Source organism: Triticum aestivum, chromosome 5B, assembly GCF_018294505.1.
Source record: "Triticum aestivum cultivar Chinese Spring chromosome 5B, IWGSC CS RefSeq v2.1, whole genome shotgun sequence".
Classification (NCBI taxonomy): domain Eukaryota; kingdom Viridiplantae; phylum Streptophyta; class Magnoliopsida; order Poales; family Poaceae; genus Triticum; species Triticum aestivum.
In genome coordinates, this window is record NC_057807.1 from 442758833 (window position 1) to 442776753 (window position 17921).

General features: G+C 46.0%; 1 protein-coding gene and 1 long non-coding RNA gene across 7 annotated transcripts in view; both read right to left on the reverse strand.

Annotated features, from left to right (window-relative positions):
• Positions 1-392: 392 nt before the first annotated feature.
• On the reverse strand, positions 393-1540 carry LOC123116367 (small heat shock protein, chloroplastic). Its single transcript, XM_044537331.1, has 2 exons — positions 1160-1540; positions 393-1052 (listed from the first exon to the last, which is right to left on the reverse strand). The coding sequence occupies exons 1-2, from the start codon at positions 1521-1523 to the stop codon at positions 532-534; spliced, it is 885 nt and encodes a 294-aa protein (XP_044393266.1). The 5' UTR covers positions 1524-1540; the 3' UTR covers positions 393-531.
• Positions 1541-3425: 1885 nt separating this feature from the next.
• Positions 3426-17921, reverse strand: part of LOC123112342 (uncharacterized) — a 28882-nt gene continuing 14386 nt past the window's right edge. For 4 of the 6 annotated variants that reach the window (XR_006455379.1, XR_006455380.1, XR_006455375.1 and 1 more), the window contains 3 exons: positions 4645-4761; positions 4168-4567; positions 3426-4078 (listed from right to left, as the gene is read on the reverse strand). This is a non-coding gene — a long non-coding RNA (uncharacterized lncRNA). The remainder of the gene's footprint in view (positions 4079-4167; positions 4568-4644; positions 4762-17921) is intronic. The other 2 variants (XR_006455377.1, XR_006455378.1) reach the window with 1 other exon arrangement.

The following is a 17921-nucleotide window of genomic DNA, read 5'->3' on the forward strand; positions in this document are numbered from 1 at the left end:
CTCACTATATACTCTACGCCCAATATTTCAAACTGAAGCATAGCCCACACGCTGGCTGCTAAGGGAGCTTCTTTGGACGGCCATCGATACTGCGTTGCAGGCTTGTAGAGCTTTTGTCGCGCTGCACGGTGCACCATGAGAGCTGCAATGGAGCTTCGTCGTGCTCAGCGTGGTGTTGCTGCGATTGTGAAATCATCCCGTTCAATTCGCAGCCGCCGCCTTTTCAATCCACCTCGGTATGCAACAACGTTAAAAACATGTTGCAACGAGGACGCATATCTAAAAAAACACATCCAATGGAATTCAAGGTTTTGTTGTCTTTGCGTATGTTCCTCTTGGTACGTGCAGGAGTGATTATGTGGGAGAGGATGCGGACCAACGACAAGGACAGATAGCCAACTATTCATTTTTCCGGTATATAAATTGTGGACTCGACAATCTGAACGGAAGTAATGTCGTTCCGTTCTTCACTGGCCCGAGTCCAAAACTCAAAATACATTCTGAGCTACCGGTTAGCCTTATCCATATCCATCACTGCACCTGGATGCTGACGACTTTGCCCCCGGACGGCGACACCTTGGGGATGTTGAGGTAGAGCACGCCGTCCCTCACCTCCGCGGCGATCCTCTCCACCTCCAAGTTCTCCGGCAGCTCCACCCGCGTCCTGTACCGCCCGTAGCTCGCCGCCGGCCACGCCTCCTCCTCTTCCCCATCCTCCTCGTTATCCTTATCCTTCTCCCCGTCCGCCTCCCCTGGCTTCGCCGCCTTCTCGGCGACCACCACCAGCGTCCGGTCCTGCACGCTCACGCGCACGTCCTCCCGCGTCATGCCCGGCATGTCGAACCGGACCAGGTAGTCCCCCGCCCGCTCCTTGATCTCCCACGGTGTCCGCCCGCGTCGGTCGTCCGCGCGCCGTGCCGTGGGCGGCACCGTCGCGCCCGGCACCACGAAAGGGCGACGGCCGTCGTCGTCGTCGGCCTCGTCCATGATGCGCTCCATGGTGCGCATCATCTGGTCCAGGGTTCGCGCGTCCGGGAAGCTGTCCCATAGCCCTGCCAATCCAAGAATTCAATCACCAAGAACATGATTAAGCCATTCGACCAGATTTTCGGCGAAAAATCATCAAGAATGCATGGCATGGCACTCCGGGAGCTCTTACCAAATGGCGTGGTTTGGATGACCCTCCTCCTCGGAGCAGGATTCCCATTCCCCTGCCGCGGCTGTCTAGCCGTCGCCGTCGGGGGCCTCCGCAGATGGTCAAGGTTATCGGCGGATCCGTTCCTGGTGGACCGGACCCTCACCGAGCCTCGCCCAGGGCGGCAAGGAGCCCCCAGGGACGCGGCGACGGGTTGCGGGTTGGAGACCACCGCCTGCAGCATTCTCGCCGGAGATTTGATTCGCCTTGGACTTGGATTGATTGGTTGTTTGAGGAGAAATGAGCGCGACTGTACAACGCAATGCTGCCCTGTGTTTTTTATAGAGAGGGGGGAGGAGAGATTTGGCGGACGCAGCACAGGGATCATGAGAAGGATGGAGTGGTTTCTAGAGAAAGGTTTGAGGTTCCAGACCTATCTTTTTCAATCTTCAGGTTTTGTTTTTGGTTTTCAGAACAGGTTCCAGAACTTTCAGGACGCGTACGCTGGACCACGGATTTTGCATTGGATCTGTATTGCATAAGCCCATGGACTTTGAGAGATATAGCCCATCAAACATTTCGAATATCACTTGCTAGATTTCAACCCCTTAATTATTATTTTTAGATTTCAAAATGCAACCAAAATGGAAGCGGAATACAAGGCAAACAATGGTATCAGGCGTGCGGGGATGCCGAATGATGCGCCCATCCGCCCTCACTTGTCATCGTGTTGGGTGCACCAGCGGGATTCCAAGTTTTTTTTTGCACTTGTTTCTGGGGGTTGTCTTTCTACAGATTTTGGCAGAATTTTTAAAATTATACTCCCTCCATAAAGAAATATAAGAGCGTTTAGAGCACCAACGTAGTGATTAAAGGCTCCTATATTTCTTTACAGAGCTAGTATTTATTGGAAACGGTGTGTTTTTTCTTTCATGAAACACATATGTGCTTTCAAAAAAGAGAAGAAAAAAAGCATAGTTGTGCTTCATAAAGAAAGAAAGAAAGAAAAAGGCTCTGCTTCAAAAAGGAATATCCTGTGCTTCTATGAAAACCTCAACCTATGCTTCTCAAAAGAGAAAAGTACAGTTATGCTCCCCAGAAATATGTAGAAGTACAATTGTGCTTCCAGAGAAGCACAGTCGTGCTTCTTGAAAAGGAAAAATATAGTTATGCTTCCTGAAAAAAGAAAAAGCAAGTATGTGCTTCCCAGAAAAAGATAGAACTGTGCTTTCAGGTAATTTTGGGGGGTCTTTTTTCCTGGTTTTTTTTTGTTTTCTTTTTATCTTTTGTTTTTTTGTTTCTTTTTTTCAAACTTGTTTTTCAGTCCTGGTTCTTTGGTTTTTTTATGAAAAAAAGTTCGTCGAAACCTATAACCAATAGATCTAGTTTAAAGGTATTGACTTGAGAAATCCAACGGTGTAGATGGTTCTCTATTTCTACGCACGGTTCAAGAGATAAACTGTTTTGAAAAATGAATCTATGGAAAGAAAGAAAGAAAAACACTCAGTTTGCGACAAGTGACGCACATGTAGTGTGACGGACATACAGTGTGCCACTTGTTGAGAATGACCTTTAAAGGAGATGCCTCATTATTATTATTTTTAGCAAAGATGTCTCTTTACTTTGACGCAGCAAAGATGTCTCTTAATTAGTGATTTCGGCAAATAATAGCAATAACCTACTACTGCACCGAACAGCATGGGCTACGGTTTTAGGAACTTATGCTACACTAGTAAACTGCTCGTGCGTTGCCACGGGCCAACAAATGAATTTGTAAACAATGCTCACTCTTTCCCAACAATGAGCACATTGCGCCAGCACACAATGTTCAACCACAATACAAATGCAATCCTCCTTTCTATTCTTACAAATAGCACACAAGGTTTTCTTTTCGTTTAGACGAGTTGAAAGAATAGGGATTCTCGGGAAAGAGTCTCTTGGGCGAGAGAATATCCGTAGCGGACAGATTTTAGGCAAGTGAACAATAACTTAGGCTCGCCATTATTATTGGTCCCTAAACTTTGATGTTCACCCGATTTGCTACTCTGACCCAGGCTTTTGGCAACTTGGTATAAGTCGGGCTCAATAGGAGGCTCTAGCTCGCTAACGCTAAGCTAACCTCCTTGTTTTTAGGGAAACAGTGTTTTTTTATTGATTTTCAAATAAGATGTACTCCATTCGTCCGAAAAAGCTTGTCCCTCGAATGGATGTATCTAGCACCAAATTACTGCTAGATACATTCATTTGATGGACAAGCTTGGGACAAGCTTTTTCGGACAAAGGGAGTAGATGGTGAGGTTCAAAACAAAAATAATCTATACAATCAAAAGGAAAGTACAAAAAGCAAAACAAACAAAGGCAGAAAATACAACAGATACAACAAAGCTATCAAGAGCTGTATCTGAAAACCTGAACCCAATCCATGAGGCCAGTGAGCTCCTTTCTCTTTGTCGTGTAGGTGAACCATTTTACTTCCTCCTTAAATCGACGCCGGCAATTATAGAGATTTGGAGGAATGTGCTGGAAGATGAAGTCGTTCCTTGTGGTCCAAATTGCCCATGAGATCAGTATAATAATGTCCATGGCAAAAGGCAGATTTAGCAACTGTTTGTGATGGGCAACTTCGTCTTGAATATCTGTCCCAGTAGGGAGGGTTCCATGAAGGACAAACATATTGCCAACAGAGTTTTGCAAAAGGGCATACGAAGTACAAGTGATCCGTTGCCTCCAATGCTGGTCTATGACACATGACACATGTGTAATCCTGAATGAAGAAGTTCTTTCTCTGTACCATAACTCTTGTGTTATGTCTGTGATTAATCAGCTAACCTCCTTTTCCAGACTTGTTTTCAATGTGTGGGCACCTTTTCCTTTCTACGTGCGCGGCCGCAATCTTCCTTGCCGGATTTGAGCGTCACGCCTCACATGATGTCCAATTTGTACCTGAAGTATAGCAGCAGCACAATTCTTAGCGCAACAATGTTTGTGATGACGATCAAGTGACTGTAGCTCAACGATAAGTCTCCACTTACTTCTTTTAGTTAAGTCTTCACTTAGTTGGCGGTGAAGCATTTACTCTCTGATGGAGAAGAACTTGTTGATCTCTGCTGCCGGTGGAATCATTGCTCTTGCCTCTAAGTCTAAGTGGAACGATGTCGTGGTCGTCGTTGTTGTCGGATACCTCCCGTGTTTGTGCTTTGATCTGCTTGCTCAGCGACCAACACGACGACGTTGTCTCTCTCCCGAATTACCACAACTTGGGACAAATTAAATCAGTTAAAGATGACCCCGGAGAGTAGGAAGCAACAGACAATTTTGGAGAACTCCATGGGTGAGCGAGTAACATAACTCTCCCATCCAGTGCACTCAATGACACTGATGAAGCTCTCCATGCCAGAGCTCACGCACGCCTGCAGACCAAGACAGCAGAACCTAATCTAGTAATTCAGCAACAGAAATGGCCCAGTCAACAGCTCAAATTAACATGAAATTCTAGAGCTCCCACTCACCTTGCTTCATCACTATTGATACATCTAGTCGCCACGTGCACCACAGAAGATGCAGTGCTTTAGCAGCGCGACCCCGGTCACATTCAACTCCATTAGTGATGGAAGGTGTGTGCACACCTGCACATTAAAGAAACAGATTCATACCTTCTCCATTAGTGAAACACACAAGCTGGCAAACCAGGGAATGCTTAGCACAAGTGGCTTCAGATTCACATGTGGTGTCAACATTATATGCAAATCCAAAAGATGAAAATAGCAATATGATCACGTCAGAGGTCTGTCCAATGAAAGATATTTGAACACGTTGTCTGTATAAAGCATCAGGGACAACACTAACCTGCACAGACAATTTGATGGAATCCACCTTCACATTCACATTTACATTTGCTATGCTAGTCCACCGAATCAGACGTATCAACATAATAAAAGCTATCAACAAAAGAAGAATGCATACCCCATATTAAAATTCTAGGAACAGTTGGTTAAAGTATCTCCTTAAGAGTGAAAAGTAATGATATTTTGTGTAGCGACGATAGGCATCATTTGAGTAAATATATTTTTATCCCGCTGAAAGGATTGCATTAAGAATTGTAAAGAGTATTCAGAGAAATTAGAGACCTTGTAGTGTATGTTGAAGAGCACCAAGTCGAGTTATGGCAAATATAATCAAATGATGACATGAACATAAAAATGGCACATGATTTCTACAACTGATCTAATGAGCTAAAATATATATTTGAGAGCTCTTTTTTTTATCGGTGATTTTTCTGAAGACATAAATGGAAGCTTTGTACAATATATTAGAACATTTAAGTAATAACAATATCATGGTCAAAGGAATAACAACCAACCATTCATGAGCTGCAGGCAAGTGTAAATAATTTGTATTCTTATGCTACAATATCGACAAAGGAAAGCAACTGTCATGAGATGCAGTCTTCCTTGTATCTCCACCCAAATAGATATTTCGAACATAATTTAACCAATTTCCTTTATTTATATGTTTTCTCGGGATGGATTGTGCAAACAAAATACTACAACATGATGCACCGGCCATCCCTTTAAATGCAGTCGTCATCTCCGTCACGGAGTCACCTGAGACCTCATATACCCTGCACTCGAATCCATTAATCCCCTACCTCTTATCCGCCAGCGACGACCCACCTCTGCTACCGGTTCTTCTTCTTCCTCTCATCGCTGCTTTTTTTCGTCCACAACCCGCTCACCTCTCCCATAATCATTTATAGTGCCCGTGACATCATGCACCCCACACTCAAGTCTGTTAACCCCTCGCGCCTCTCCTACACCGGCGACAAACTGTTGTAGCTAATATTCTATTCCTCCCACCGCCTACCTTTTTCTTCGTCCACTCTAACAACCCACCCACCTATACCTGCCCAACCACTTCCCACCACCATCCACGACCAGCAAGTGTTGTCACACACTACCTCATCGGCCCCTACCCGAGTCGGCACCTCTGTCGCCGGCAAACCCTCTAAACCCTGCCATCATCTCTAGTGACTGCGACGTCCCGCACCGGTGCGCTCCTTCGCCAGCGACGACATGGCAAGCCACATCGTCGTCACCTTTGATGAGGTCCTAATGAGCTGTCACCAAGGATGCCACGACCAACCATGCAGGGCTCAAGGCTCTGCGTGCATTGCTAGCGGAAAAATGGTGTCATCGAGAGGAAAGCACGTTCCAAAATCATCTTAATGAACGTGAGCGTGTTCAGGCCTACTAAGCTCCAAACAGATCTCTATAAATCATGTTAATCATGCATCATCATCACCTTTGATGAGGTCCTAATGAGCAGATGTAAAAATAAATTAGCAAGCTAAAGTCTTTCACTCTTCACACACTGACCCAATACGAGCTAAAAAAAGCTCATAATAATTGGTGAGACCAGTGTAAACAAAGCAAAACAACAACAAAGAAGCAAATCTTATCTGATCTATATACCCAAGCGTTTGAGTTCTCTATCATTTTGGCTTCCTCCAATATAGAAGCACTTACTGCAAAGTTTTTGCATACATCTTATTTTTATATAATGCATCCTATCTGGGCAAAACTATATTACAGAACTATTGATGGAATTTAAACCATAAAGAACAGGATAAGCATCTCTAAACTCCATAAGATCGTAAGTTATATGATTTTTCAATAAAAGGATCAAATACTAAAATTTATCCATCCATACATGTTTCAAGTTTTACTCAATTAGAAACATGTTTCCAGATTGGTACTGCTCCTAAGGTAAACAAAATAGCTATAGGATTTGTACTTACATACGACTCTTGGAGTGCCTCTCCTTCCTATTAATTTCGGCCGAGACGTACATAATAACACAGAGCAACATCAAATCAAGCAAGATATGTATGATCAGCTCTCTGAAAGCGGGAGCATCTAATCTTTTATAAGACAATACTATATGCCAATGTTTCAAGCTTGTACCACAAAACTGAAACTGAACTTTCAGATTTTGCTTCCCAATTGCAAAGGTAAATGTACGCCACTCCAAGTAAATAATAAGGGAATAAGGGGCTGTTTGGATGGTGCCCAAGCCAGCCCCGCCAAAACAAGGGAATGTGCCGCCGGGAACTCGCCCGCACGCTGCTGCAGAATAACATGGGTAACCAAATAATTGGCTGAGATCCGAAATTTTGGCCGTGAACCAAACACACGCCAGCCTGCCGACCAATATTTTGGAAGGGCAGCCACTGGCTGTCATCCGAACAGGGCCTAAACCATCTGTATTGTGGTTCATTTCAGTAAAATTTGCAGTTGGGAATAAACTAAAGATCAACCAATACTGGAGATACACTTCACGGGTCAGGAGCGCAGGGCCCTCCGTCACTGCTGCCTAGTCCTCCCTGCTCCCGCAGAGCGGGCCCGCGTTTCCACCGAGCCGAGGTAGCTGGCCATTGCGGAAGAAGGGACAACCATAGGTCGATGTGCATCTATGGCTTCCCCATCATTCATTGCCGCAGTTCCCATAGCTCAATGGGATTCTTTAATATTTGTGTTCGATGTCCCTTATCACCCCCTCGTTTTCATTAGTGGTTTGATAAATTGATCCGTAGACATCTGGATGAATGAACAGAAATTTTAATTCCTAATTGCTTTAAATATTTGAATTCCAAACAGTAGTTTCTGAAAGTAGACATCTTCTCTTGGATCTAATTGATTGTCCAATTCACATATTCTGGTAAACTTGCAGAAATTGCAGTATATCGGGCATATACCTTGTCGCCTTAGAACTTTAATTTGTCGTGTCACCAAAATTGTATAGGCCAGTTGGTTCTCTATTTATTTGTGAAAATAACACTAAATTGCTAAACGTCCTAGAAAGATCAGCACCAAGTGTAAGTGCATCTAGTGCCACCCCCAGTTGGTTTTGGAGTATTGACGACAAAGTTGGTTGAGGGACTAATGCGTTTGTGAGAATTGCAGGATAACGCAGGTAGTGTCCCTCATTGATTCGGTTTACCTACCGGAGATGACCCCTAAAAATGTATGAAGACATTGACGACAATGGTGGTAAGTGAAGATATTCATATTGAAGACTATGACATGAGAAGACATTGTATGAATACTATGGAGCGCGAAGACTGTGTTATTTCGTTGTTTCCTTTTCTTCTTTGTTGAGTCATAGGAACCACCGTACTGTTAAGTGGGGTCCAAGTGAACAAAGTCAGAATGACTGAAGTGATGCTCAACCCAAATCCTATGTCTTCGAGCAAAGACAATGAGAGCAAATCTTATCCAGAGCTGGATGAGACAGCTTTGCTTGTAGCCCAAGTAAAGTTGCCGTGTGTGTTTGAAATCTGACCGTTGAACACGTGTCAGTTCCTTAGTGACCCAGGGTCATTTCGGACATATCAGGTCAGGTTGCCTTATGGCTATAAATATCCCACCCCCTACACCATAAATTGGTGGCTGCTCAGAGTTAGTTCACGGTTTTTGTCGTTTGAGAGCAACCCACCTCGAAGCCTTTGAGAGAGAGAAATCCTTGCGAGGACAAAGCCCAAACACCCAGAGCCAAAGAGTGTTAGGCATCACTGAAGTCTTTCTGTCTGTGTGACCTGAAGACTTATTACACTTGAGGACTGTGTATCCTCCAGCCGGTTAGGCGTCGCATTCTGAGCATCCAAGAGTCATTGTGGATTGCCGGTGAACGAAGTCTGTGAAGGTTCGGAAGTCTACCTTGAAGACTTACCAGAGTGATTGGGCGAGGACTGTGTGTCCTTAGCTCAAGGGGAATAAGATGAAGACGCGGTCTTCTGAGTTGAATCTCAGCCTCCCTAACCAGACGTACAGTTGTCACAGTAACTGGAACTGGTCTAACAAATCCTGTGTCTTCAACAAGTGACTGGTTCTATCCTCTCCCTTCCTTTACTTAGTGTTTGTCTTCGTGAAGTCATTGCCTATTTGTCGTACCTGTTTGACTTCCTTGCTTGACTACTATCGTTTGTTGGCTTCATACTATCTTCCATCCTGATCCTTACTACCAAGCTGCTATTAGTCTTTGTACTTCCACATTATTGCATACTTGACTATGGCTGCCTTGTTGTAGTTTATCTTCCGCTGCATATCAATTAGGTCATTTCTATTGTTTGTCTTCAAAACTTCCACATTTTGAAGACTTTCATAAAAATCGCCTATTCACCCCCCTCTAGTCGATAACTAGCACTTTCAATTGGTATCAGAGCAAGGTACTCCCTTGTTGTGTGCGATTCGGTTTAACCACCTGGAGTTTAGCTATGTCGACTGCAGGATTGAGGAATGTATCTTGCCCCACCTTTGATGGTCATGAGTATCCTCGGTGGAAGGCCATGATGAAGAAGCACCTCATGGCTATGGATAGCGAACTGTGGACCGTCACTGAGATTGGTCTTACCGATCTATGCAAGATGGCGGAGGCTGATGACATTCGCAAGTACACTCTACTGAACCTCACAGCGAAGGATGTCATCTGCTCCTGTCTGTCCCGAAATCAGTTCAGGAACGTCATGCACCTCAATCATGCGAAGCTAATCTGGGACCGGCTTTCTGAGGTCTATGAAGGTCATCGTACTCGTCATGATCCTTGGTTTGAGGACTACAAGGAGTCTCTTAAAGAGATGACCTTTGCACCTGAATCGTCTTCATCTTCACCATGCCTCATGGCAACGGGTGCTAAGGTAACTAAATGCTACCTCTCTGAAACTAGTGATGATGAATCAGGTGATGAATTTGGCCCCAGCTATGTCAAACTTGCTTCCCTTGCCACTAAACAACAAAGAGCCTTGGAAAAGGTTCAAAACATGTTTGGTAAGAGCAATGATATGTTGGGAGAAGAAATGGATCAGTCAAAAGCATTGGCTGAAAGTCTTCAGAGACTTCATTCCAAGTTTAACGCCCTTCAAGATCAACATAATGCTCTCTTGTCTGATCATGAGAAGCTTTCTTCTGAATGTCTTCAAAGAAAGCAAGATCTTGAAAAGATAAGAGTGGACTATGAAGATCTTCAGAAGGAGCGTGATTCATTACTTGCTCAACAAATCAGTTCCGCTCAGGATGGATTTGAACCACCATGTCTAAAATGCATTGAGCGTGATAGCGCTACCTCTGTTGTTGAATGTTCCACTGCTGCTACTATTGCATTGTCTTCAACTACTGATGTGGTAACTAACCCCTCTGCGGAGGATACCACTACTATTGCTGATGAAAATGCTAGGTTGAAGACATTTCTTGAAACAGGGATGTATAAAAGTCTGAAAGGACATCAGAAACTTTGTGATGTCCTCAAAAAGCAGATTCTGAACCGAAACCCCAGGAAAGAGGGGGTTGGGTTCGAGAGGAAAGTGAATGTTGATGGTTCCTACTGGAAGCCTGAGCAGTATCCCAAAACCACATGGGTTGCTGCAAAGGAACCTTCAGTAGATCCATCCACCTTATCTGGCTTCACTTGCGCTAACCCTATCATCATTGATGAATCCTTTGATGCAAACTATAAACTGTTCAAAAATTAGAATGGTGAAGTGTTTGCCAGGTATATTGGTACTAACTGCAGGAATGGACCACCTATGAAGAAGATCTGGGTACCTAAGCAGTGTATTGAGAATCTTCCTGTGAATGTCATCATGACACCACCAAGGAAGAAGACAAACCCCAGACCTGTGGCTTCATATGGCCCAAAGGCTTCATACAGATACAAGACTCACCTGAGTCACCCTAACGCCAATGTTTTGCAGGGAAATCGTACTCAAGCTGATGGATATGAGCGTGTGTCTTCAAACCACTATGTTCATAGAACTAAGAACTTTTCTGCTTATTCATATGAGTATCATTCATCTCCTGCAAGGCTATTTGCTAGGGCTTCAAGGCCAAAATTCTCAGATGCTGCACTTAGACTCATTGCTTCTAAGCCACCCCTGAAGATGTGGGTGGTGAAGAAGAATTAACTTTCTTTTGCAGAATAAGGTCTCCAGCCTGCAATCAAAGGCGTCCAATACTATTGCTGGGGACCTAAAACACATTAAAGGACGCATGATAAAATGGTCTTAATATGTATTTCACATCTGAATTGCTTACCAGTCATACTATGAGTCCTAACCTTGATCTATGCTGTGATAATCCGTGTGTTCGTCAAATGCTTATGCTTCACAACACTCTTTGTGAAGCCTATCCTCCTAACTGCACTGTAGGGTATGACACCTCATGCTTCAGAATGGATTATGAATAGCGGATGCACTAATCATATGACTGGTGATCGAAATCTTCTCATGGACTCAACCTTACGTCCATCAGACAAGAGTCACATCACATTTGCTGACACTGGTAAAAGCAAGGTATTGGGTCTAGGTAGAGTTGCAATCTCAAAGGATCAACACATGGATAAAGTGATGCTTGTTGAATCCCTTGGTTTCAACTTAATGTTTGTCTCAATGTTTTGTGACTTGAACATGATTGCGCTATTTGGAAAATATTGTTGCCTAGTACTAATGGAATCTGACAAGTCTCTAGTCTTTGAAGGGTATCGGAAAGATGATCTATACATGGTAGATTTCTCAGCAGGTCCACAGCTTGCCGTATGTCTTCTTGCAAAAGCTTCAGAATGCTGGCTCTAGCATCGGAGGCTGGGGCATGCTGGCATGAGAAACTTACACACACTCGTCAAGAAGAAGCATGTCACAGGCATCGAGGGTGTCAAGTTCAAGAAGGATCATTTGTGTGGTGCTTGCGAAGCTGGAAAGATGATTAGGGCAAAGCACCCCTCGAAGACAATCATGACGACATCTCAACCCTTCGAGCTGTTACACATGGACTTATTTGGCCCTACTCACTACTCTACCCTCACAACGACTGCTTGTCTCTATGGCTTCGTCATTGTTGATGACTACTCAAAATATACATGGGTGCACATTATTCTCTACAAGACTGAAGTGCAAGATGTCTTCAGACGCTTCGCCAATCGAGCCATGAATAATTATGGCGTCAAGATCAAGCATATCAGAAGTGATAACGGCACTGAGTTCAAGAACACCGGGCTTGATCTTTATATGGATACAATGGGAATCACTCATGAGTTTTCTGCTCCATACACACCTCAACAAAGGAATGGCATCTTCATATCTCAAGAAAAATACCTCAAAGATTGTCTGAAGAAGTTTGGAATGCAAGATTGCAAAGGTTACACGACGCCTATGCCAGCCAAACACCATCTGGGTCCCGACGACAATGGTAAAGAGTTCGATCAAAAGGTATACCGCTCCATGATTGGTTCCTTACTTTACCTATGTGCATCTAGGCCAGATATTATGCTTAGTGTTTGCATGTGTGCTCGATTCCAAGCGGCACCAAAGGAATCGCATCACTTAGCTGTGAAGCGAATTCTTCGATATTTGGCTTACACCCCAACACTCGGATTATGGTATCCAAAGGGCTCAAAATTTGATCTGGTTGGATTCTCGGGTGCTGATTATGCTGGTGACAAGGTGGATCGCAGGTCTACATCAGGCACATGTCACTTTCTGGGACGATCACTTGTCTGTTGGTCTTCAAAGAAGCAGAACTGTGTATCACTCTCAACTGCTGAATCTGAATACATTGCTGCTGGATCTTGCTGCGCTCAGCTTCTGTGGATGAAGCAAACTCTCAAGGACTATGGCATCAATCTGAAACAAGTACCTCTCTTCTACGACAACGAAAGCGCCATCAAGATTGCCAACAATCCAGTCCAGCACTCGAAGACAAAGCACATTGAAATTCGTCATCACTTTCTCAGAGATCATGGCATGAAGAAAGATATTGACATCATTCACGTCAACACTGAAGAGCAACTGGCAGATATCTTCACAAAGCCCTTGGACGAGAAAAGGTTTTGCAAGATACGGTGTGAGCTAAATATCTTGGAATCCTCAAATGTCCTATGATTAGGCACACATCCTAACACATATGCATGTTGATGACTTAGATGTGCAACACACGAAGTAAAGTACATCTTCAATCAATGAAGACTTACATTCTGAGTGTGAATACATTAACGTGGAATTTGACATCGGAGCGCCACGATAATTGTGCGCCGTGTCTGGGTCTAATACTTCCTATATGGTGGGTAACGCCACCACCAAATTTCTCGATTTGAAGTGTTTCACTCATGGCGTTATTCTTGTAATGTCTTCGCATTTGGTTTGTCTTAAATTTCAACTTATCTTCACAATTTTCTTCACTATGTTGATTTGATTGCTTTCGGATATATATACTAGTGATATGTCCTCTACAACATTCACTTATAGCTATGTCTTCCTAGTTGAATCTTTTGAACTAAGTGAATGTGATCGGACCCTAATCTCTCTATGCTTTCTATCTCAAACTCTATCTGTCCAAATCATATGCATTCTATTGAAACTGTCGAATGTCTTCTCTGCATCCTTGTCAGCAGAAGACACAGAGACAAACATTAAGTCTGTTTTAAACGATTCATCCTAATTGTTTGACATCCGGAGAAGCCGGAACAACCATCCGACAAACCTGGCGGGCGTGGGAACGTGGGACAACTCTGAGTATGTTGCATGCTTGCCACGTGCCCCTCAGATGTGAACCGCCAGGGGCACCTGCGTAATTGCGCTATGTCGCACACTTCCTTATAAATACATGCCCCCTACGGTAAAGAAACCTTCTTCCACCTCTCCACCTCGTCAAAACCCTAGCGCCACCGCTAGCTCTCGACGACGCCGGCGACGAAGCGCTTAGCTGCCGTGACTTCTCCGATGCTGTCCTCACGCCGGCCGCGTATATCGTCCTCTCTGTCGCTGCCGTAGGTGTCCTCCGTCACCAAGTTAGGGCACGGTGGATTGAACTGCTCGGTCTCCTATTCATCCCATCTAGCAGTTCGTCGTGTGGTAAATACAACTATATTTTTACCATCTTTTTGATCTTCAATGATTCATCCTATTTATCAAAATTGGTTTCTGCCTATACAATGTTAGATCTATTCTATCTGCATCTCATACTGCCTAGTAATATTCACTTAAGCTTCATATCCAGTTAGATTCCTCACGTGTACTTATTCACGGATTCGTACAAATCTGGAACCAATTCTCAACATATAAGTGAATGTCTTCGCATCATGAGGTCAATGTCTTCAAACTGATTTATCTTCAAAATCTTCTGAGAATGCATATGACCTCTTCCCCTTCCCTCGCATTTCTAATGCTGTCACAGGTACATGTCCGTGGGAGAATCCTAGGTTCTCATAGTCTGCATTCGTTTGCAGAATTCTTACAGCATCTCATTAACTCTCCCGAAGCCAGTTCCTGTTTGTCCAGCAAGCGAAAGCCTTTGAAGCCTTTGAACGTATTGAAGCCATTTAGTTTGAAGTTCATGGCTGCGGAGAAATCTGTAAGGAAGGGTGGCAGACAGCGTCGAGGGGGAACATCAAAAGATTTGCCTGATGACCTCGCAGAACTTTAGAAGACAGATCCTGAAGAGGATTATAATCAGCGCAAGACACGAATCCAATGGATTCGATGATATTGGGCTGAAAAATGGTTCAAATACAAGTTCGTGACCCAGGAATACGCTGAGAAAAATGCTATCAAAAGTCCTTGGGGTGATATTCTCTATCGAGGCCTTCCACCCAAGAACAGAGCTGAAGCTATTGCACAGGGTTTCTATCCTTATATGGTCCGTGGACCTCAGCCTGAAAATGTCAACCCATCATCATTGCTCTGGTGTCGTGATGAAAATCTTTTCAAGCGCAACTTCCAGCACGCAAAGGCATCGGCCAAGGAAAACAAGAAGTCAATGGGGTTAGACTTCAACCCTGGTCCCTCTGCTCCTCGTGCTGACGGCTCACGTGATGCAGAACCCAATGCCATCGGCCCCTTTTCCAACCTTGATGGCCTCATCACTTACATCTTGGTCCAAGGTGCCTGTCGGTGTCAAAACCGGCGGATCTCGGGTAGGGGGTCCCGAACTGTGCGTCTAGGCGGATGGTAACAGGAGACAAGGGACACGATGTTTTACCCAGGTTCGGGCCCTCTTGATGGAGGTAAAACCCTACGTCCTGCTTGATTAATATTGATGATGTGTGTTACAAGAGTGGATCTACCACGAGATCAAGGAGGCTAAACCCTAGAAGCTAGCCTATGGTATGATTGTTGTTCGTCCTAAGGACTAAAGCCATCTAGTTTATATAGACACCGGAGAGGGCTAGGGTTACACAGAGTCGGTTACAATGGTAGGAAATCTATATATCCGTATCGCCAAGCTTGCCTTCCACGCCAAGGAAAGTCCCATCCGGACACGGGACGAAGTCTTCAATCTTCTATCTTCATAGTCTTGGAGTCCGGCCGATGATGATAGTTCGGCTATCCGGACACCCCCTAGTCCGGAACTCCCTCAGTAGCCCCTGAACCAGGCTTCAATGACGACGAGTCCGGCACGCATGTTGTCTTCGGCATTGCAAGGCGGGTTCTTCCTCCGAATAATTTATAGAAGATTGTGAACACTAGGATAGTGTCCGGCTCTGCAAAAATAAATTCCACGTACCACCATAGAGAGAATAATATTACACAAGTTCAATCTGCTGACGTATTTAGTGGCGTGACGTCATGCCATTACCAAGCCTTTACTCAAATTGTTTTTATTGTTCCACCTCCGCGCGTTTAGCGAGGCGGTTTCCTTGGCACGTCTTGTCGAAGCAGAGATCGTGTTCCCCTTATTCCGGGATTCCCATCAATACGGACGTGGGTAACCCAACCGCGCCATTGATTGTGACGCTTGGGAGATAAGCGAGTTTTACCAGGCCGGTGGGGACACATGTTTTTGTCCGCCCATATAAGGGGATAAAGATCCAACCCTTTTACATGCGCCTTCTTCCTCCTTGGCTTATCCATCTCCGCGAACTCGAGCTCCAGCGCCCAAGTCCGCACTTCTCACCTCAACCTTCTCCAACTATGTCCGGAGCGGGAGGCAAGTGGATGGCCTCCTCCGTCACGGAGGGGCAGATCCAGAAGCTGCGCGACGCTGGATATTTGTCCAGCGACATCGCACATCGGCTCCCCGACGAGGGAGAGCTCATCCCCACCCCTAGGCCCCATGAGAGGGTAGCATTTCTTCCCCATTTCCTCCGTGGACTGAGCTTCCCACTTCATCCCTTTGTCCGGGGGCTCATGTTCTACTATGGCCTAGATTTCTATGATCTGGCCCCGAATTTCATCCTCAACATCTCGGCGTTTATCGTCGTGTGCGAGGCCTTCCTCTGCATCCAGCCCCACTTCGGCTTGTGGCTCAAGACCTTCAGTGTCAAGCCGAAGGTTGTGAAGGGCAGCCAAGCGGAGTGCGGAGGCGCCATGGTGGGCAGGATGTCCCACGTTACGTGGCTGGAGGGCACTTTTGTGGAAACCATTAAGGGGTGGCAATCGGGGTGGTTCTATATCACCGAGCCGCGTGACCCTGATTGGGCAGCGGCCCCCGAATTCAGATCCGGCATCCCTACACGGCTTACCTCCTGGAAAGAGAGTGGCCGGATCTGGGGGGATTCGGAGGAGCTGACCAGACTCCAAGCCTGTATCCAGAAGCTGGTGGACAAGAAGTTCAAGCTTGTCAACGTAGTCCAGGTCATGCTCATTCGCCGGATTCTCCCGTGCCAGGGACGGGGCTTCAACATGTGGGAGTTCGATCCGGTGCAGCACCAGACTCTGAGCGGGCTCTTCGACACTACGTACGAAGATGTCTGGAAGGTGTTGTTCAAAGGCGCCGAGGCTCCCCCATCCGCTACCGAAGATCGCGGATTCCGCTCGTAGCGTCTAGCTGACGAGGTAAGTGATTTTGCCACTTGTTTTCCATAGTTTGACTCTATGCAGGATCTAAACTCCCTTTACCTTTGACAGGAATGGCTGGCGAAGGCCGAACGGACTATCTGTCCGGCCCCATTGCCAGAGGACCCAGCGGACGCCCGCCTAACGGGGCTGCTGGCTCCGGCACCCCACGTGGTGCCGGAGAAGAAGGTCAAGAAGAAGGCCACGGGGACTCGGAAGAGTTCCCGTTTTCAGGTGCTATCGGATGATAAATCCGAGGCCGAATCCTCCCACCAAGGCGAGGAGGAGAAGAAGAAAGCCTCTCCCCCAGCGGGGGGAGGGAAGAAAAGGAAGGCCTCCCCAACAAGGGAGGCCGAAGGGTCCAAGAAGGGAAAAACTCTTCCCCCGGACTGCTCCGCCAATGACAGTGACGACGACGAGGACTGGCCTCCAAGGGCCAAGCCCCTGGCGAGATCGTAAGTATCCGGACTCCCGAATAACTTCAAGGTTTTTATTTTTCGCCACATAATGTCTTTCTAATGCCGCATACAACCCTGCAGTCCGCCTAAGGATGATCTTCCCGCCTCGTCGAGCGGGTCCTTAGGTGCGTCGGATATGGATTCCCTTCCGACGGCCTCCACCCCCCGTGATGCGGACGATGCCGAGGTGGGATCCCAAGAAGGGACCCACCAGGAGGAGAGGGCCCCGGAGGTGTCGCAGGACAACCTCCCGGACTTTGCACCGGACTCGGCCCCGGAACCCACAGTGGCTCCGGAGTCCGGCGGGCGATCCCTTCGCAAGAAGGGCAAGACCGTGACGCCGGCTGCCTCCGTCCATCCGGAGGTGCCGGATAACTTGCTGGAGGCGCTCAACGGCGCCTCCATCGAAGAGGAACACCGCACTGTTATGAGTGCGGTGATTCAGAAGGTGCAGCTCGCCAAGAGCGGGCTGACCGAAGCCTGCAGCAGCCTTCTAACAGGCTTTGAGGTA